This window comes from Macrobrachium rosenbergii, chromosome 40 (genome assembly GCF_040412425.1).
Source record: "Macrobrachium rosenbergii isolate ZJJX-2024 chromosome 40, ASM4041242v1, whole genome shotgun sequence".
In the NCBI taxonomy this organism is placed as follows: domain Eukaryota; kingdom Metazoa; phylum Arthropoda; class Malacostraca; order Decapoda; family Palaemonidae; genus Macrobrachium; species Macrobrachium rosenbergii.
The window spans coordinates 16,217,666-16,240,165 of record NC_089780.1 but is presented as its reverse complement, the minus strand read 5'-3'; the positions used below and the strand labels follow the sequence as shown (position 1 = coordinate 16,240,165).

General features: G+C 36.5%; 3 protein-coding genes across 6 annotated transcripts in view; 2 read left to right on the top strand and 1 right to left on the bottom strand.

Moving 5' to 3' along the window:
• LOC136826331 (uncharacterized) overlaps window positions 1–13,424 on the bottom strand; it is a 20,022-nt gene extending 6,598 nt beyond the window's left edge. Inside the window, exons 1-2 of the mRNA XM_067083584.1 lie at window positions 13,367–13,424; window positions 1,514–1,753 (exon numbers count right to left, since the gene is read on the bottom strand). Coding sequence (XP_066939685.1) covers window positions 1,514–1,753; window positions 13,367–13,424 — 298 coding nt within the window. The remainder of the gene's footprint in view (window positions 1–1,513; window positions 1,754–13,366) is intronic.
• Window positions 1–20,333, top strand: part of LOC136826176 (uncharacterized) — a 36,597-nt gene extending 16,264 nt beyond the window's left edge. The window contains exons 1-6 of one of the 4 annotated variants that reach the window (XM_067083225.1): window positions 8,422–8,570; window positions 13,818–13,952; window positions 16,114–16,365; window positions 18,005–18,112; window positions 19,002–19,163; window positions 19,835–20,332. In XM_067083225.1, the coding sequence (XP_066939326.1) occupies window positions 13,835–13,952; window positions 16,114–16,365; window positions 18,005–18,112; window positions 19,002–19,163; window positions 19,835–20,034 (840 nt within the window). In that variant the 5' untranslated portion in view covers window positions 8,422–8,570; window positions 13,818–13,834 and the 3' untranslated portion in view covers window positions 20,035–20,332. Of the gene's footprint in view, window positions 1–8,421; window positions 8,571–13,817; window positions 13,953–15,884; window positions 15,987–16,113; window positions 16,366–18,004; window positions 18,113–19,001; window positions 19,164–19,834 lie in introns of those variants that run through there. The other 3 variants (XM_067083224.1, XM_067083227.1, XM_067083226.1) reach the window with 3 other exon arrangements.
• Window positions 20,334–22,468: 2,135 nt separating this feature from the next.
• Window positions 22,469–22,500, top strand: part of LOC136826177 (uncharacterized) — a 16,056-nt gene continuing 16,024 nt past the window's right edge. Inside the window, exon 1 of the mRNA XM_067083228.1 lies at window positions 22,469–22,500. This exon is cut by the window's right edge and continues 63 nt beyond it. The gene's annotated coding sequence lies outside the window, so the exon portion shown is untranslated.

Sequence of the window (22,500 nt, the reverse complement as noted above, 5' to 3'; positions counted from 1 at the left end):
TAGGGTTTAAAAAAAAGACTTTGGAAACGAGACAAATTACTGAAAAAAATAATTGAGAAATAGGATTAAAAAGGACTGTGGAAACGAGTTAAATTACTGGAAAAATTAATTGAGAAATACGATAAAAAAGGACTTTGGAAACGAGTTAAATTAACGGAAAAATTAATTGAGAAACAGGATAAAAAAAGGACTTTGGAAACGAGTTAAATTACGGGCAAAATTAATTTAGAAATAGGATAAAAAAAGGGCTGTGGAAACGAGTTAAATTAATGGAAAAATTAATTGAGAAATAGGATAAAAAAGGAGTTTGGAAACGAGTTAAATTAATAGAAAAATTAATTTAGAAATAGGATAAAAAAGGGACTGGAAACGAGTTAAATTAATGGTAAAAATAATTTAGAAATAGGATTAAAAAGTGGGACGTTGGAAACGAGTTAAATTAATGGAAAAATTAATTGAGAAATAGGATAAAAAAAGATTATGGAAACGAGTTAAATTACTGGAAAAATTAATTGAGAAATAGGATAAAAGAAGGGCTTTGGAAACGAGTTAAATTAATGAAAAAATTAATTGCGAAATAGGATTAAAAAGGACTTTGGAAACGAGTTAAATTAATAGAAAAAGTAATTTAGAAATAGGATAAAAAAAGGACTTTGGAAACGAGTTAAATTAATAGAAAAAGTAATTTAGAAATAGGATAAAAAAAAAGGACCTTGGAAACGAGTTAAATTAATAGAAAAAGTAATTTAGAAATATGGTAAAAAAAAGGACGTTAGAAACGAGTTAAATTACGGAAAAAATTGACTCAGATATAGGATTAAAAAAAAAACTGAAAAAGTGTTAAATTATTAAAGTAATTAATTTAGAAATTGGATCCAAAAAAGGACTTTGGAAACGAGTTAATTAAATTAATGGAAAAATTAATTTAGAAATAGGATTAATAAAGGACTTTAGAAACGAGTTAAATTACTGAAAAAATTAATTTAGAAATAGGATTTAAAAAAGGACTCTGGAAACGAGTTAATTAAATTAGTGGAAAAATTAATTTAGAAATAGGATTGAAAAAGGACTTTGGAAACGAGTTAAATTAATGGAAAAATTAATTTAGAAATAGGATTTAAAAAAGGACTTAGTCAACGAGTTAAACGATGGAAAAATTAATTTAGAAATACATTTTAAAAAATTATTTTGTAAACGAGTTAATTAAATTAATGGAAAAATTAATTTAGAAATAGGATTAAAAAAAGGACTTTGGAAACGAGTTAAATTACTGAAAAAAATTAATTTAGAAATATGATTAAAAAAGGACTTTGGAAACGAGTTAAATTATGGAAAAAATTAAATTTAGAAATAGGATCGAGAAAAGGACTTTGGAAACCAGCTAAATTCCTGAAAAAAAATTAATTTAGAAATAGGACTGAAAAAGGACTTTGGACACGAGTTAAATTATGAAAAAAAAATTAAATTTAGAAATAGGACCCAGGAAAGGACTCAGGAACCCACAAAGACTCACCAATAGCTCCCGGCAGGATGGATCCCGTCTCCGAGAACCTCGCGAGGATCTTGGAGACGCAGCCGTGGGACACCAGCAGGTGGCGCGAGATGTCGCAGGGGCGGTACCCCAGCAGGGCCAGGTGCAAAATCCTCCAGCGGGTCACGGGAGGCAATGGGCGCCCGTTGGCGTAGTGTCCTCCGAGTTGGTTGATGCCGCATCTGCCCCCTGAGGTTGGGAGATAATGAGAAAGGACATTAACTGTTAATTATAATTATTGTTATTGTTGGTATAATTGTCTTTTATCATTCATCTTCTTTCTTGTATTAACTGTTATCATTATTGGTATTATTTTCTTTCATCATTCTTCTTCTTTCTTGTATGTAATTAACTCTTTATCATTATTATTATTGCTATTATTGTCGTTATTGTTCTTCTTCTTTCTTTTGTACGACAGTAAATTTAAGGCAAATACAGCAGATATATAATAAATAACAGTAATTTTGCATTTAGTATCACCTTTGGATGCCATTAAACTTCGATAATTCCTTTCCTGAAAACTTCTCTATTTGTCTGTATTCACACCAAGAGATATTTGACACCAGTCATCAGTTTTTGAAATTTTTAATTAATTATCTTCGCATATATAAAAAGCACGACGGTTTTTCTGAGATTGCACGTCGGCGGACCAAGACGCACGGCGGTGCACGATAAAAGCTCACAGATTTCCTATTGTGAGAGACAGCTAAGACATCAAGATTTTATATATGACGTGACCCCGGCTGACCTCTCGCTCCCTCCCATGCCCTCTGTCCTTATTACGGGGGGAGGGGGGGGGCGTTCAGCCCTCCTCTCTCTTACAGTAGTTCGTGGCTTATCCCTAAGATCCCACCCACAAATGGGCGTGCCTCCCTAGAACCGCCCTCTGCTGTGACACCGCCTCGCGATCTGCCGTGAACTGACGTTATCTTCTTGTACCAGTTTTTTTTATGTTTCTATTTATTTTTATTGATATTCTTCAAAGAAAATGTAATTTAAAGTCATAATTAACTTGTCCATTTTTCGTCCTTTCATGGTAATTTTATTTAGCTGCCTTGAGGGATTTCGTTCAGTAACCTTCCACTGGTTTAAAATCTTAACGCCTCCAACGAATCTCGAGTCAAACATCCTTTTTCTCCTCCTCTTCTTACTCCATCTCCCCACTTCCCATCCTCCCCCTCCTCCAACAATCTTTTCCTGCACCCGCCTACCGCGATCTTGTTCACACCAAATCCAATGTATTTTTCCGGTTGTTTAACAAAGCCAAATACGGGAAGTTGCTGACCGTAAACGAGTTGTCAACATGCCGCTGTTTTCCCGCCAAAATCGCCTTAGACGACCGATATCTGGGACCAGATTATACTCCTCTGTTAGCTCCGTCCTTCTTCGATTTATCGGAGTTTCTCGCTTATTCCTTTCTTCTCTCTCTCTCTCTCTCTCTCTCTCTCTCTCTCTCTCTCTCTCTCTCTCTCTCTCTCTCTCTCTCTCAGTATTTTATGTAACGAGAAAAGAGGCTCGCAAGTAACTATGAATACTTCAGTGGTACGTTGGCCGCCATCTGTCGAATTTTGTATCGTTGATAAATTCGTCCTGTTTTTGTCGTTTTCCTTTTTCAAACAGATTAAATGAAGAAAGCGCGACGTTCTTAAGGCGTTCTTTGAAAGACGTAGTAATTGTTGCTGTTGTTGTTATAGACGGGATTTGCCTTTGAAACTTTCAAAGACTTTAGTCTCCGCGACCCACCACAACCCCAGACGTGGTCTGTTAAATAGGAGCCGTTTCAAAGGCAAACGTCGACTACTACTACTTCTCCGTTCCTGGGGGAGGGACCGTAACCTAGGGGTACCATTGCCAGCATCCAGTAATTTGGCCTTGACTGCTTTTCCGCGCCAAAAACTTTGTTCCAAAGAAGTTGGGGGGTGGGGGCCGGGGGGGGGAGGGGAGGAAGTGCGAAAATATGTTTGGCGACGCATACCTCTCCTGCACTTTTTTTATATAGAGGAGGAATATCAAGCAATAAATGCATCCATAAAAAAGATTATGCAAGTATTAACAGCATTATTATATATATATATATATATATATATATATATATATATATATATATATATATATATATATATATATATATATATATATATATATATGAGACAAAAACAAGTGATATACGAAATATGAACATCTCGAAAGACAGAAGATTAACAAAATCAAGGGAAATGGAAAGATATATATATATATATATATATATATATATATATATATATATATATATATATATATGAGGACAAAAAACAAGTGGTATACAAAAGATCAACATCTCGAAGGGCAGAAGATTAACAAAATCAAGAGAAACGGAAAGGTGAGTATTTCAAAGCCTAACGGTAGAGGGGGGGAATAATCCATTCCCATACCAGTAACCCTTGGATTGGTGATCCCCACAAGGCAAATGTGTCCCGAATTTATGTCCCATAAATTCGGAATTCAGACAAGGACTCTTTTAGGTAGAAATGTCGGGATTGGTTGAAATGATACATAAAATTTAGGCTGCCAAGATAAAGATATATAGAAAATTAGAGACGAAGTACAAGGGTCTAGACTCTAAAGGCTGAAGTGGGAGAAAACTCCAGAGTTGCACCAAGCAGTAATAGTTTGAGAGGTTGGACAGCAGGACTAAAGATAGGGAGCGAGAATGAAGGCAAAGTGGTTGGAGCTAGGAGCCGAAGGGAAGTTGCATACACACTCCAGTAACGCCTACAGTGCATCAAGTGAGGTGCACTGAAGGAAGTACCTCCCCAGCAGTGTGTCAGAATTGGTTAGAAGTCTGGTGAAACTTCATGATTATGAAGTTTTGGATGGAAGAAGTAGAGGGAGACCGAGAAAGTGTTGGAAAGAATTGTCTTAGTACTTCTGCCATTGCTGTTGAACATCTCTATAGACAAGTGAAGTATATATATATATATATATATATATATATATATATATATATATATATATATATATATATATATATATATATATATATATATATATATATATATATATATATATAATGTAAATATAGACATATACATAATGTAAATATATACATTCATACATTATATATATATATATACTGTATATTATATGTGTGTATAATTGCACACCTGTCATTCCATACTTTCAAGTTTGAGAGGTACAAATTGAAAATAGATAGTCAGTTGATTACAAGTCGTTCACTCATCAGCAGAATCACGAAAAACGCCGCCTCCGAGGAAGAAATTTCCCGTAAAACGTCCTCTCCTCCATCGGTTTCCTTTCTGAAAGAGGGAAGAGACCAACAACTCAAATATTCAGGTCTTGTTTACCGATAATTTCTTCAAATCTCGATCTGTTTGTCCGGTCGACCCCGCACACGCTCCACTTCCCGCCAAAATCGTCACCGGATGGCCAGTTTCCCGCCAAGAAGAAGATTCTCCCCCGCCATAATCGGACTAACGCTGTCCGGATCTTCCTTTTGGATTTTGACGAGAGAGGGACAGACAGACAGAGAAAGAAAGAGAGAGACAGACAGACACAAGGGCAGGGAGAGAGAGAGAGAGATATGAGGAAAGTGTGTGTGTGTGTGTGTGTGTGTGTGTGTGTGTGTGTGAGGCCTAACAACACACAAAAATGCTGTTTTTATTGAACTGCATTTATAGTGATGTATAAATCTCGTAATTTTATTGCTTTATAAGGATGAATTGAGAGAGAGAGAGAGATTTTGGGAAAGTGTGTTGTGTGTGTGTGTGTGTGTGTAGACAGATCTTTATAAGAATGACGTGAAAAAGAGAAGAGCGATATGAAATCTGTGATCTTATTTAAGAATGAAATATATGTATTTAAGTTGACTTGTTTATATTATACATATGTCTAGCTTTCAATACAAAGGGATATGTTATCTTGTAATTTTACTGCTTACATGAGAATGAACTGAGAGAGAGAGAGAGAGAGATCTGTGTGTATATGTGTGTGTGTGCAGACCTAACAAAACACGCACACATGCAAATGAAATGTATATATTCAAGTTGGCCTGCATATATAGGCCTATTTATGTGTAGCTTTCAGTACATAAGGCATATGTTTTTTACCTTGTAGTTTCCTGCCACAAACCTTGCAAGTATGACTGAGACAAATCATGGTAATATCTTCTATTACCATTAAACTATAAGCCTCATCGAACCTCACTGAATATGAAACCCGAAAATCCAAGAAGGGGATGACCCGTTCAAGGCCGCCCCAAAAAAAAAAAACAGGGCTCGGAAGAAGGAGGCATCGGACAAAATCTATCAAACCGTCCTCTCACCCGAAATGGGAAATGTTCAATGAATGACGTGGAGAGACTTATTATTGATCATTCAAGACAATTTTCCGCCAATCTCCCCTCCACGCGAAGGACAATCTTAGGAAGATGATGTAAGGTTTGAAAAGCGGCTGTTATTCTCTCTCTCTCTCTCTCTCTCTCTCTCTCTCTCTCTCTCTCATTTTCTGGTTTATTGATTGATTCTGAAGATCTGAATATCTGGAAACCTAGGGATGAGTATTTTAGGTGTCCCGTAAGGGGGTAGTGCTGCCAGTGCACCTCATGCGGTGCACTGTAGGCACTACTTGAGGTTCTTTGCAGCGTCCATTCGGCCCCTAGCTGCAACCCCTTTCATTCTTTCCACTGTATCTCCGTTCATATTCTCGTTCTTATATCTTTCTTTCCACCATCTCCTATCAATTGTTTCATAGTGCAACTGCGAGGTTTTCCTCCTGTTACACCTTTTAAACCTTTTTAATGTCAATTTCCGTTTCAGCGCTGAATAACTCATAGGTCCCAGCGCTTGGCCTTTGGCCTAAATTCTGTTATAGTCTATTGTATTCTTGTAGATGGCGCCTTTTTAGATATTCTGGAGTTATCTACAGCGTCTCAAAGACTAAAGCGATTCAAAGTCAGCGTCAGAAGTCTTTTATACGAAATCTGGAACGCTTAAGTGCACCTGACATCGTGGATCTGTCATCCATCAAATACCCTGTTTTTGAACGAGAGAAAACTGATTAAGATAGTGTGCGGTTGAAGTTTTTGCAGTACAGAGTCTTCCGCCTTCCGTGATTGCTCTGTCTAAATCTTAATCTGTCAGTTTTTGTGCCTGTACTTCGTATAAAAAAGCAACGGAATCTTAATTGATAATAATGGTTTTCTGCTCCCGAGTACTAATGAAGATCAGTGCAAAATCATCCCGTTTTTGTCAGGTCTTGCTTGAAATGAAAGGATTTACGGTTTTTCTTTTTTTGTAAAGTTTAGAGATAGCTATAATTTTTGAGGCGAATTGCTGGTTCAAGGTTTCGGTGAAAACGTTATTATACTTTGATCTGTGACTGCCAGTTAATAATATTTCCTTCTTGTCTTTGGAGTTTCTTGTTCAGAGAATTGATACCGTTTTTATAAATGTTACCCCGTTGTAGTTTTTCGTTTTCTAAACAGCTGCAGGAATGTAATTTTTTTTTCTTTTTATTTATGTATTCAGTGATTGTAGACACCAACATTCCCTTGTGTTGACAGGGCAAAAGGAAGACCCACAGAAAAATGAAAAAGGAATGGAGAAGCCAAATCAATATAAAAATATATATATTTATATATATATATATATATATATATATATATACACATATACATATATATACAGTATATATATATATACTTATACATATATGTGGTTATATATACATACATGTATATGAAACCACAATAAAATTATTATTGTACTCGCAAATGCATTTACCAGATAATCGTAAAGAACATGTATAACTCATTTTTTGCATGTGAAAGTTCAAAATTATTATCATGTGCAGGAAATGCGATATGTAGACGGCTTCATAAATTTGACCATTTCCTGAAGTTTTCGTCCTTTTTCATTTGTCATCGGTATTAAAAACGTGACAATTTCTTCAGAAAAAAGTGATGATTCCATTAGCGCTTTTGCGTGCTGAATGAACCTTTTTGATTAGAAGGCGGTGAAAAATGGCAGATCGTGAAGCGTTACTCTTGAGTAGAGTTCTGTTTAAATTGCTCTCTCTCTTTCTCTCTCTCTCTGTGAAATCTTGATGCATTATTCAGAGAGTGCTTTTTAAATGCATTTTGTTTTGCTCTCTCTCTCTCTCTCTCTCTCTCTCTCTCTCTGAAATCTCTCTCTCTCTCTCTCTGAAATCTTGATGCATTACTCTCTCTCTCTCTCTCTCTCTCTCTCTCTCTCTGAAATCTTGATGCATTACTCAGAGAGTGCTTTTTAAACTGCATTTGTGTTTGCTCGCTCTCTCTCTCTCTCTCTCTCTCTCTTTCTCTCTCTCTCTCTGAAATCTTGATGCATTACACTTCATCTTCCTGGTGTGGTCCTCGCGATGAACTGATTTTTGTTTTACCATTCTTTCATACTTATCTTCAGCCAGTTGAAAATACATTTATGTTGAAAGCATTCAATCATTGTTCATGAACTTGTAGGCAATTCGTATCGAAGGATTTTCTTTATTTATCCAAGTATAATAATAATAATAATAATAATAATAATAATAATAATAATAATAATAATAATTTGTAAAAGACATACAGATGTACAACACACATTTAACATGACATACAAGTTTAAACATCGTTATCACAAAAGGCAGTTTATTTAATCGTTAGCATTAAGTACATTCACAGACTGCAAGTTGACATTTCAGGGGCCACTGGTTTGCGCACGAGAGAGAGAGAGAGAGAGAGAGAGAGAGAGAGAGAGAGAGAGAGAGAGAGCCCGCCATGCTCAGACAAAATAATTCCCTGGTAAACTATAAGAAGACAATCCACTTGAGCTTTACGTTCAGACATAAACTATCTTGAATTAGGTCTGACAACGTGTCTCTTGTGTGCGCATGCTCGACTCCTCCCACCGCTGGTGACAGCAACGGAGGAGGTTCCAGTTTGCCTGACATGAGTCAATGCGCAATTGACCGAGGACTCGAACTTACCGCCGAAGACTGTTCTTGTTTTTGACGTTTCCTGCAGGTAAGGTCTGTTCACCGAGGTACCAGCTTCTTCTTTTATTTTAGTTTCTTGATTTTACGTTTGGAATTAGGTTGCTTTTAATATGGTTTGGAAGTCCTTATACACGTTGTTACGTTGATTTTGTTATACAGAATTTTTATATATATTCTTTTCAATTGTTCCCTGGTTTTACGTTTTGCGTATGGTTGCTTTCAATGCGGTTTGGGAGTTTCTGTACTCAGTTTTACTTTGATTTTGTAATGCAGACTTGATCATATATTCAATTTTATACAGCGTTCCATCTCAACATGAATTAAATTTTAAAGGCATGAAAACGTAAACGATGGACGTTTAGTTGACAATACGTATTTAAATGTCACGGACCAACTTTGATTACCAACACTACCTAAACCTTGAATTTTAGGCTAATGAGAACAGCTAATATATTAGCCAAATTATCCTTTAAACGAATTTTGCAACCTTCATGAACATGATTATGTGCTTGGGAAAGGAGGATTTCTATTAAAATTGCTTGAAGGAATTTATTCTCAAAAGAATAATAAGACTATTGGGACTGAGGTGTCCGCAAACCTATCAGTTAAGAAATTCAATGAAATGCATGGCTCTCGTTTGCTTTTGAATTTTTTCTCAGGAGCCATTTTTTTAAATTTTTATTTTTTATTTTTTCAAGGTCTTTCGCTTGTCCATTACTAAACGGTTATATGCACTGCTGAAAATATGCGCTCGTTGGCCAGTTGTCTGTCATGATAATGTTAATTTTAGCCAATGTAAATTAACAGCTGTTCTTTACGATGTCTGCTGTCCATACCATTCATAATTAAACCACATCGCATTTAACTTATAGCGGATCCAGAATAATTTCATGGTGGGGGCACCAATTTTCATATATACACAGACATTTTATATACAGTATATATGTATATATTTATATTTTATTTCTATATATAGAGTTTTTATTTTTTACTAATTTTGTTATTTCTTTTTTTATTTATTTTGTCTAAATTTCTAAATCTTCAATATTACTATTTTGTCATTATTTTTCATGGGGGCACGTGCCCAGGTGGCCTCCCATATATATATATATATATATATATATATATATATATATATATATATATATATATATATATATATATATATATATATATATATATATATATATATATAATTGAATTATGGAGTTGAACATCTTCTTCATAAGATGTTATCCATTGCACAGAATTAAACAATACAGAGTCCCAGTTGCTCAGAATTACAAAATTTTACAGAACAATGTTTATGAAATGTCAAACGGAGTATCAGTAAAGTTACATAGCAATAATACTTATCGAAGGAATAGATTTAAGCAAATATTTTATGAGGATTTGTATGAATACACTCTACACAGTTCTGTTCCAAATCTTATTTACACACCCAGACACTTTCTTGTTGCAGGTCAGCTAATTAAAATCGACTGCGACTGCAATTCTGTTAGGCGTAATGTAATGTAATGTAATGTAATCCCTAACAAGTGATAACAAATTTGTAAAGTATTTTGAAGGTTTGTGCGAGACAGATTCCATGGAGCTAATCATAGATCTGAAAAGATTGTGTGTTTTTATTTTGTGCATTTCAACGAAGCCATGTTGTTAAATAAGGTAATGATATAATTAAAAAAATATTTACACAGTTAACTACCATTACTATATGCTTTTTAATGCTTACACACAGATACAAAAAACAATTTAAAATTTCAGACTAATAACATGTATTCTCTTAGGCATTAAAGTAAAAACTCTCTCTCTCTCTCTCTCTCTCTCTCTCTCTCTCTCTCTCTCTCTCTCTCTCTCTCTCTCTCTCTCTCTCTCTCTCTGCAGGCGACAGGTACAATCTCCTTCGTCATGACAAATGACAGTCGCAGTGAGAAAACGTACAGCAAAAGAATTCAGGAACATTCCTTTAACATCTCTAACATTCATATTTTACGGAAAAAATCACTGGTTATCACCTCCTTATGACAGAAATTTGCTGAAGGACAAAGGATAAGGAATCAGAGGCCGTCGACAGAATACTTCAGATTCCCATGACATAGCGATAGTTCAAAGGATTTTGTAAATAAATCGTGATCGCCTGCGATATATGTCTATTAAACTAGGGCCAAAGTCTTGTGTCCTTTCCAGAACCTCTTTCATTACTCCATCACTAAGCGCAGACCCAGAGGCAATTCAGATTTTTTATCAGAAACATACTTTTGCATTGAACAGGCCACTCTCTCGTCTCCAAATCCTCCCGCCATTTCTATTTTCATCAAAAATTCTATTTGCTCATGACAAACTTAAGTTAGCATTATGCCAGCGCTGAGTCTTGCTTTGAAAGCAATTCGTAAATTGCAGCATTATACCAGCACTGAGTCTTGCTTTTAAAATAATTCGCAAATTGAAGCATTATGCCAGCACCGAGTCTTGCTTTTAAATTATCTGCACCGCACAATCTTAAATCTTCGTGTCTCTTCTTGAGGTTTTGTCATAATTTTTATGTTTATACCGATTTTCCATTATTATTATTATTATTATTATTATTATTATTATTATTATTATTATTATTATTATTATTATTATTATTATTATTATTATTATCTGCCGCCAAGTACCTACGAGAGAGAAAGAGAGAGAGAGAGAGAGCGTTCTCTCGTTATAGATTAAGTTAGCATTATGCCAGCACCGAGTCTTGCTTTTAAAGCAATTTACATTGCTTTTAAATTGTCTGCACCACACATTCTTAAGTCTTCGTGTCTCGTCTTGAGTTTTGTCATTATTATTATTTGGTGCCAAGTACCTGAGAGAGAGAGAGAGAGAGAGAGAGAGAGAGAGAGAGAGAGAGAGAGAGAGAGAGAGAGAGAGAGAGAGAGAAATATAACCGCCACACCAACCACACCACTAGGGTACATACCCAACCCCTTACTCATAACCAAACACCATCAACACACAATTAAGATGACCTCAACGCCTTTGGAATCGAGGGCAACAAAAAGGTCATATTGCGGCCAATCAGAATTCACCTCACCTGTTCCATCCGCCAATTGCAAATTACCTGACTGCCATAAACAGAGGTGCACCTTGCGCTATATTTCATCCACACGAACTCGCGTAATTCTTTTTTTTTTTTTACTAATTGTGTCGCTTAGTGTTTTGAATAGCTGTTATACATTTAAATACACGTCCTCTTCGTGGTTATTGCTTGGCATTCAGGTAGTTAGTGTTGTTGCTTTAGTTCTTATTGATGATGTTTGTTGAATTGAATTGAATTGAATATACAATTTAGGCCGAAGGCCATTCAGCGCTGAAACGGAAATTGACAGTTAAAAAGTTTTGAAAATTGTAACTGGAGGAAAACCTCGCAGTCGCACTATGAATCAATTTTTAGGAGAGGTTGGAGAGCAGGATGGAAGAAAGAGAATATGAGAGGAGGTACAGTAAAAGAACGAAAGGGATTGCAGCTGGGGTCGAAGGCAAGCTGCAAGGAACCCTGAGTAATGTCCACAGTGCACAGCACGAGAATATGAAAGGAGGTACAGTAAAAGGAACGAAAGGGGTTGCAGCTAGGGGCCGAAGGGACGCTGCAAAGAACCTTAAGTAATGCCTACAGTACACCGCACGAGGAGCACTGACGGCACTACCCTCCCACGGGCGTTTGATGATGTTTGTTGTATTATGTCTGTAACTGACACCAAGACGTGGAGTTTATCTAGTGTAAATTAGGTCAGGCGGCTTCCAGTCTTGAAAGTTTCCTATTTTTATGGGGTTCTGTGGATAGTGCATAGTTTAGATAATTGCAGTACGTACCACTATTTCGTATTTTGGTTTGTGGTAAGTTTCTTCCATATTATTTAGTTTTTTTGACTTATTTATGTAGCCTTCTGTTCCTTAGCTCAGTGTTTTTTTTCCATTACGTCATTCTTCAGCTCTCCATTTTCTCCGGTCTTGAGTTTCTTGCAGCAAATCATTCTTTCCCTTTTAATTCTATATATGTGTATCTCCTCTTTCCAGCCCGGAGAGCTGTTAATCAGCTCAGTGGTCTGGTAAAACCGAGGTATACTTAACTTTCTTCAGCCCTTCATTCCTCTCGTCCTAATAGAGAATGTTTATCGTTCTTTATTAATTTTAACTATATATCTCCTCTTTCCACTCTTTCATTCCCTTTTGTCCTAATAGTGGGTATTCATTGTTCTTTATTCATTGTATTTGTAACAACTGAACATCTTTCTGTGACTAGGAAGCCTATTACAGTACATCAATTACACGCCGATGAAAACAATATTAAACAAGTAAAACATAAGACGAAGTTTCTTCGGCGCAATCGAGTTTTCTTGTACAGCGTATGAAACTCTCAGCCACGGCCCATGAAACTTTCAGCCACAGCTCGGTGGTGGCCTATGTTGTTGGCACATATAGCGCTGCCAGACGCACGATCATGGCTAACCTAAAAAAAATCAAAACTACTGAGGCTAGAGGGCTGCAATTTGGTATGTTTGATGATTGGAGGCTGGATGATCAACATACCAATTTACAGCCCTCTAGCCTCAGTCATTTTTAAGATCTGAGGGCGGACAGAAAAAGTGCGGACGGACAGACAAATAGCTATCTCAGTAGTTTTCTTTCACAGAAAACTAAAAGACTGCACCAACTGAAGGCTATGTGATACGTAAAATACATGATGGTTTTTTGTACATGAAATAGTTAATCGAAACTCGGCACAAACTCTAATGTCAGATCACAAAAAGGAGGTGGTTTTTGCTCTTCAATATCCTTTTTATGTACCTCCGTGCATACTCTTTCTTCCATCTTTCTTTCCTCCCTCTTCTAACAATTGTCTCATAGTGCAACTGAGAGGTTTTCCTCCTGTTACACCTTTCAAACCTTATAGGTCCCAGCGCTTGGCTATCGACCTCAATTGTATACTCCATTCTGTTTATTATTATTATTATTATTATTATTATTATTATTATTATTATTATTACTCTTCTATTTATTATTATTATTATTATTATTATTATTATTATTATTATTATTATTATTATTATTATTATTATTATATTTTGTATATTCTATTCTAATCTATTATTATTATTATTGCAGTTCCAATGAGTCAGTGAATGTTATCGTAATTTGCTTTAAAGTCACCTCCTTTCGCGGAAAACAACCAAGTAATAACCCCTGTAACTGGTGTGGTTGTCGTTGCAACTATTGTTATTATTCTTACTATTACCAGGCAGAGGAGACGAACCAATGAGGAACTACAACGTCTGCAAAGAGAGGCGAAGGACTTCCGGAAGTCGAGGGTCTGTCACCCGCCAGTTTGTTTACTTCCTCTTCTTCTTCTTCTTCTTGCGGAGAACGTCTGGTGGTAAGGACGCTCAAATCTTGCTGCTGTTTTGTTAAATTCAGTCTAAAGCTGCGTCAAAAAAAGCAGTGAAATTATTTTTGTGGCGTAACTGAAATTTTCGTAACGTATCTAAAACGGCATTTCTTCAGAAACATCATATTGATCTGTGTACAAGTTAATTTGATCTAGCGTTTTAGGAGTTATATATCGTTAGAATTACCTCGATGCAGTTTAAATTTAAATTTAATTCAGCACTTGGCAGAGTATAGCATGAATCTGACCCGTTTATCAAAACACCGTGATTTGCGGAGTGAAAATATTGGTATCACCCGATTGTTTAATAATAAATCATTGGGATCACAATTGGATTCGATTTGCAAGAGTCGGGAATTACTAGCATTTAGTATATTTATGATCTAAAGTAAACCTGTCCCTGATTTTATTTATTAACGACCTAATATTTATTGGAAGTGGTTTACATTTGGTACCTTCGTCAGTGATTGATATTTATGAAAGTAACCACAATAAATTTTCCTCCAGCCTGTCACTTAGTGTGGAATGAAGATTTGCTTTCTATTTTCCTAATATATATATTATTAAAACCGTTAAAGGGTTACTCTAGGATTTATGACTGATTCTGTCTTTAGTTAATGCATCTATTAAATTAAAATGGATTGAATAGGATGTTATTTATGATAAGTGGCAGACTTTAGAGGAAGATTTTAGTTAATGTTTCTGTCAGAATAGACTGGGTTGAATGTTATCTATGATAAATGGCCGATTTTACCCGAAGTCTAATACTTTACTAAGGCTTGACAAGTAGATGTGTCTATCGTGCTTGCTATTGTCCCCGTAGGGGGGAAGGCCGTCAGAGCACTTCATCCGGTGCACTGTAGGCTTTAATTAAGGATCTTTGAAGCTTCCCTTTAGCCCCTGGCTGCAACCCCTTCATTCCTGTCGCTGTACCCCCGTTCATAATCTTTCTTTCTTCTTACTTTCCACCCTCTTCTAACAATTGAGTCATAGTGCAACTGCGAGGTTTTCCTCCTGTTACACCTTTCAAACCTTCTTTCTGTCAATTTCAGTTTCAGCGCTGCTTGACCTCATAGGTCCCCTGCGCTCGGCCTTTGGCCTAAATTATTAAATTCCACTTGCTATTGTCTCCGAATGCTGAAAACTCTTATACACTAGTCAAAAAATGGTTAGCAAGAAGACTAAAGTTAGATCTGATGACATTCGTTACAACCGTGAAACAAAAATAACGGTTCTCAAAGCTTCAAATCTGAGACGTTTAAATCATTTCTTGCAGCTTCTGGCAACTTTATTTATGGTAACAGTAAACTCAATTGCCTTTTGTTTCTAGCACTGACTGACGGCGGGAATCAATGCCGCATCAAATTTGCATGAAGTAGGATTTATGTATGATTGCTAATTTATTATTTGGTGTCCTGGAAGCCTTTTTCATATCGTTTTTCATTCTTCTTTTTCTAGAGCAACTCTCTTCTTTTCCTTTTGATTTCCGTCGTTCGCAGGCAACCACGTCAAGGACGTTATACGAAATGAAGACAGTGGTATTCTTGCTTTTTAAAAATACGATGTTACGATGTTACTTAAATTATTTAGTTATTAAATTTAGATTTTGCATCCTAGCCTATCGTTCAAGATTCAGTTTTAATGAGACCATCGGCGTTAGGCCTAAGCTCATTCCTTTCTTTTCTGTGGCCTTTGGTAGATGACGGCTTATTCATCCCCATTCCAATGTCTTCTACATTAAAAAGTCTTGTTTAGGAAACGTCCGCACGAATATACCGTTTTTTAATATAATTCTTCGGCTAAACAACGTAGAAAATGGTGTGTATATGTAGAGCAGGCGTGATTATATGATAAATTCACCGAGATAATGAGAAATTCACCGTCTTTTGTTTATATTTTTACCTAATCCTCGAGGGGCTGGTACTAAACACTGCGTCTCGCGGAGCTTCCGCCACGTTTAGTACCAGCCATTCAATTAACGTGAAAACGTAAACAAAAGACAGCAAATTTCTCACAATCTCGGTAATTTTCTCAGATTGTCTCACCTGTACTACATACGTACACCATTTTCTATATCGTTTAGCCAAAAAATTCAATTAATTAACGATTTCTTCGTGCGGTATTCTCCTTAACACTAACGGTTTTCCAGTCCTTGCGAATGGAGAGGGTCAGTTATTCAGACGAGTCACAGTATCACCCACACGGCTCACAACGGCTAACCAGACATACTCTTTCAAGACGTTTGGTCGTTTACCGTGCGCAGGGATGGCAGCCCAGACTGACTGGGCTCTTCTGATGTGCTATGTCGGCGATGTATGTACTCTGTACGATGTCCTAGTATCCCCCTTTCGTCAAGACAGCACCAGCGATGCAGTGGTCTGCTACACGAGGCTCGATAAAGGTAAGGGCGAGTAGTGTAGTCCTACTCTGCTTGAAATTGGAATTTTTCGTCTGCGGTTCATTTTTCAGGTCGTTATTAGGCAGTGTGGATGTTTTTCTCATTTTTTCTAATATTGTCAGCGGTCAAGTTTTTTGTATTACTGTTTCCTGCCTTTTCCGTATCCTAACTCTTTGAGTTGCAGCATTAACATAATGGTTTTGATAATGTTATGTTTTTAACCCTTGTCTTGGAATCCCTAACGACCTAATTTTAACCTTGAAATTAAAGCAATGTACTAGCAGATACTGATTGCGTAGGTAAGCGTGAACGAAAGAACTTGATAATTTCAGAAGACAACAGAATGATGTCATTATTATAATGCAACACTTGAACTGCAGAAGGAACCTAGGGACTTGAAAACGAAAGTTACCACAGAAAAAATGAAAATGCTAAATAACCTCTGTAAAATAGGGAAGGCTATTTCCTCTCCAGATATAGTCTTATTTTGCAGCGTAATTTTTATTCAATGGTGATTAGCCAATGGGCCATTTTGAAAACTGAAAAAATGTAAAAAATTTGTCATTTGTGGAAATATTCCTCTAATTGTCGAATACAAGTAAATATGAAATTATTATTAAAAAATTTCGCATTTTTAAAATTAAATAATCTTTCTCTCATTCAGGACTTGAATTAAAAAATTGCTATGCAAAAAAAGAAATTTCCTTTAGATTTCTTTAGTATTCGCATTATCTTTTTGTACCTTTTCACAGCATGAAAAATCTGAAAGCATGAACACAAATCAGGTCTTTTAGGGCAATGCTTACAAGAGAAAGAGACTCGGCTTTCTTTTGCAGTGCCCCTTAGCTTTTCTGCCACATTTGACTGTGGGTACAGAGCATACAGTACAGTTAGGATGGTAACTTTTTACTCTCATGCTGTCCTAAGAAATGGCATTCAGTTAGCCATCTGCTTTCCACCAGAGTGACAACTATTTGTGGCCTTTGCATCTTAGGTGTACTATTGCCTTGTAAGTAATCATCATGTGTATTAGCCTAACCCACAATAAAAGCTCAGTCTAGGAAACTGCTTCAGAAATTCCCTAGTAGGATACAACATTTTTTTTTGCCACTCAACAGAGAAGCCCATTTTAGGATGCTGTAACTGCAATTCCCTATAGGCTAAGCATCTCTGGGCCTAGTCTAGGATACTGCTCGTAATATTCTCTAGCAAGCTACAATATTTTTTCGACTACTCAAAGAAGCCTAGGCTAGGATACTGTTCCAAGATTCCCAAGTAGGCTACATTGTTTTCGGCTGCTCCAACGAACCTAGGATAGGATACTTCATGTAAAGTTTACTAGCCTGAAACATTATTCTTTCGAATATTAAAAGCCTAGGCAAGGATCCAGTTTCTCAGTCAGCCATTAAACTTCAAGTATATGTAAGCACATGGTCATTTCAGCAGGATAAATCATGTTAATTTAAACATAGAACTTAACCCAGGCAAGGAAGGCTAACCCTTCAGAGCTTTGGTGCGAATTTCATAACACAAAAACCGCATATGGTAGGAAGATGCTAGCCAAGTATATATATACATATATATGTATATGTGTGTATATGTATATGTCAGAATGTCATTACTTTCCTTCGTCGTTCCCCAGAGTGCATATTGGACAACCTTGTCGTACAAAATGGCGCGACGGCTGTCAGCAGCTGCACCAAGATGAAGTGCACGGATGGGACTCTCACCACGGTCTCGACTGCTCCTGGTAAGCTGTTTTAATGTTTATTGACCAGATAATAAATTCTTTATTTACAGAATTAATAATCCTTGACCTTTATAGCCAGTTACTCTAGTTTTGTATGTATGTGTGTATGTGTATGTGTATGTATATATATATTATTAATTTATGATTAATAATTTAATATTTTTTTATTTAATATTTTATATTTATTTATTATAATTTGATATTAATTAATTCATTATTTATATATTTATATATAATATATATCAATTTGATGATTAATTAATTCATTATTTAATATTTTTATATATATATATATATATATATATATATATATATATATATATATATATAGGCATACACACACACACATATATACATACATAAATACACATATAACTTCATCAATTATCCAAAATATTAAAGATAGGATCATTAATAAGCTTGCATGTATAAAGATAAACAAATAGTAAAACATGATCAGGAAAAATATAAATGTTTAGGAAAATGCGCCTGAATGTACCCTTTTTACTAAGACTGACGTAGAGACTAGGTTACAACCCAAGGTCTGAGAACAATGGCAGTGAGGTAATTATATGACCCACCATGACAAATAACATGTTATTATAGTCCTTGTCTTCTTCTTCTTCTTCTTCTTCTTCTTCTTCTCACTTATTTAGATCAGTTTTAATTAACATCTAACATATCTTCAGATTCATCTGTCATCATCTGCTATCTTCGTTATTCTTGTAACATTATTCCCAGCCTTATCATTCTTTTGTCAGTATACACCTTTAATATAAAACGATTATCTTATGAAAAGAGAGAGAGAGAGAGAGAGAGAGAGAGAGAGAGAGAGAGAGAGAGAGAGAGAGAGAACGGAAATGTAAACAGAATAGTGTTCCCTCTTCAGGTGGGTCCTTCCACGATGCAGGCCCCCTTGTAGGTTGCCTCTTCTTGCACGAGATGGCTAAGACTTGGGATGCCGCAAGGACGTCCTGCTTGTCCCACGGAGGAGATCTCTTCATTGCAAAGGACATCCAGGCGTTCAGGGATTACATCGTGCAGAATGCACGTAGGTATTCTCTGTTTGTGTGTGTGTGTAGGCCTATGCATGGATTGGTTGGTGAGTGTTACCTACATTTGTGCACACGCATATAATATATATGTATATATATATTGTTTTGTCTTCACCACACTCCTTTTCCTCTTTAAAACTTGAAAGATAAATCCTTTCGGTGTTTCATTAGGTCTTTAGGGATGAGGCTGCTAGCCCCAAGTCCCTTTTCTTGACCCCTGCAGTCGTTGGTATCCTTTACAGCTACTGTAGGTGGACTGGTGGGCGGTAGACCAAGAGAAATCTTCTGGCTTAGCATGTGTGAGCCAACCACTGCATTGCATCACTCAGTCATAAGACGAACTTTGGCTGATTGTGTATGTGTGTGTTGCAAGCACACACATGTACTTACATTCAAATGTATTTTACGTGTCTGTGCGAGAAATGTATTATTTTTAAGAGCATGTTTTTATTTCTGAATATACAACCGTATGACAAATCGAATAACTATTTGGATTTTCAATAGGCCTACCTTTTGACAATACAGTATACAATATCCCTGGAATTGCAAATAGGCCTACCTTCTGACAATATACAATATCCATGGAATTGCGAACGGCAATTTCCATAGAAATGAACTCTAAATTCTCCCACATAATATTTATACAATAATTACACCGTAATTGAAGGTACTGACAACTGGTACTGGGTTGGAATCCGAAACAACGTGTGGCTGGACGGTACCCAAATCCCCCAAAACCACTGGGACGTTGATGAGCCTGATTTCACCGACCAGTGTGGAGTGGTCAACAAGGTAACAGGAGCGGGACTTCTCTACGATGGACTGTGCGCACAGATCAATCATTACTCTGTCTGTCAGTTTCGCTGAAATGACAGACTTTGGCTTCGCTAATACGCAAATACAGCAGTGGTTTTGCCAAGACAGGAAGACTTATGATGAGCTAAGAAAGGAAGAATGGCATCAGTTGTTTACTGGGTGCGTTCATTGCAGCTGCAGATGTTCCCAGTAGAACATCATGGCTGCATCTTGTTTATTTTTTTAAAGTTATGATGCTTTGTATACTCTTGAAGTTACTACAACCTGTCTTGGCGGTTCCTTTGTTCACAAGCAGATTTATAGAATAAAGTTCTAAATTCTAAAGCATATATCACAAGATAATTATTAATACAAATCACTACAATGCTAATAAATTTATAAGTGTCTCAACCCTGCTCCTGCAAAGCTCAAGGATAGAGGTTACTGTCTACATACGCAACTGTCTAGTTTCTTTGAGTTGGGCGCATAACTATCAAGTGATTCGCCGTTAAGCAGACCTAACAGTCATTGCCAACGGGCTAAATTAAATAAACGGACGGGGACCGATTGCTGAACGTGAGGCTGATCTAGAATAGACATAGACCATACTAACTGGGTAATCCAGTGTATTGGCCTAGCGTTTGAGGCCTAAAGGTTTGTAGATTCCCTCCAAGTTTACATTCATATATAATACCATTTGCTGATACACAACGCATACACACACATAAAAAAAACAAACACGTACGTACTGACTGTAATGACAATAATGGAACTATATTCTTGAAAACTGCATACCTTGTTACGCACTCTTTATAAATGCAGAAAACATACAAGCAAATGCGCTGCAACCAGATTTAGAGGTATATAGTCTCAAGTAACCGCTTTGGCAAAAACGTTTGTAATTGTTCAGAGAGTTTACTGTCTGCCAGAGCAATCTCCGTAATTCCCAAGGAGTTCAGTTTTCATTATGCCATAGTCGTATTTTCTTAGTTGCTTCTCCAGCAATACTTACATTTTCCACCGACTCCATCTCTGTTACTGTGCTATTTGATACTGTACTTTCCTAAGACTCGAATTTGTCAAAAGTAGTACTAGTTGTGAAAAAAGGCTCTCAGTTGCTGTATGCTAATCTGCAGGAACAGGATCATCAGTGACAGAGTTATTCCTACACAAAGGTCTACTACCGGTGCAGTTTGACTTTTGTTTATATCACTCAGAGATTGTCCAGGTGTGCCTGTCCTTTGACTGCACTTTTTAATTTTACTATTTCTCTTCTCAGTCTTCCTTGCTCCCGACTTTAAGAGATGATCCTTGATCCTTCTAACACGCGTAATAATTATTATTCAATGAATTTTGATTAATGTACCTGCGTGCTTCATTGGCTTATGCAACTACAATCAGTAAGGCGATCGAAAAAGGTGTAAGCCTAGGGTTATGAATTACGCGATCATACCGTTATAGAAACAAGACGTAATGTCATCATCCTCTGCAAAGAGTATTTGTATAACTTTGTTTTTTTATATATATCCATATATGTACCTAATGCGCCTTGTGACGTAAAGAACACCTGCCCCCTCCACACACACACACACACACACACACACACACACACACACACACACACACACACTCCAGTATCGTTGACCTGTTATGTAATCTTCCCATTTCAGATCATCGTCTGCTAAATTCCCTCACGATGCTTTTATAACGTATAGTACATCTGTCTTACTTGCATAATAACAAGACCAAATCCACCTGCAAGGCAAGAAATGATAACCACTGCTGTAAGTGTTGGTGTTTTTGTTAATAATTTCTTTTTTTTGTTCCTGTCCATCTGGAGGTAATAGCAAAAATCAACAATATTCTACATACTGAAACAATTGAATATCAGTATGAAACCTTCCCTGGCTGCGATGAGAAAAACTTGTGCTTGTGCTCTCTAGAGAAAGAGAGACAGACAGACAGTCAGACTCTAGGTTAATTATATTCAAAAAGTTTAGTGGTATCCCATGAAACAGTATTAGGAGATTGGCTCACAACCTAACAGTTACCTTATTTTAAACGAACGTGAACTACCTGAAAATGCCTATAAGAAGATTAGTCTCATATCCTTTTTAGTTATTTAGCATGTCTTTATATTAAGACCCAAAACATTGGAAACATTAATTCATTCAGCCCTGAGACTAAAGAAATTAAATGAATTTTGTGTGAGACTAATATTTAGCATGTATTTACATTAAAAACCGGAATACATAGGAAACAGACTAAAGAAATGAATTAAATCGCAAATGAGACTAAAGAACGCATCTGTTTGCAACTTCCGATTCAGTTCTTGCCAACGATCTTGCCGGACTTGTGCTGACGGAGACTTAGGAATATCCTAGATAGGAGGGTGAAATAACGTAATGCTAACCCCCCCCCCCCGCCCCCACCCCTAAATTGATATCCCGAGGATGTGAGCCAAATAAAGTCACACCACCTGATCTGATCTCTCGTTACTGTGACGAGGACAGTATAACCGCCCAGTCGACTGCCGGC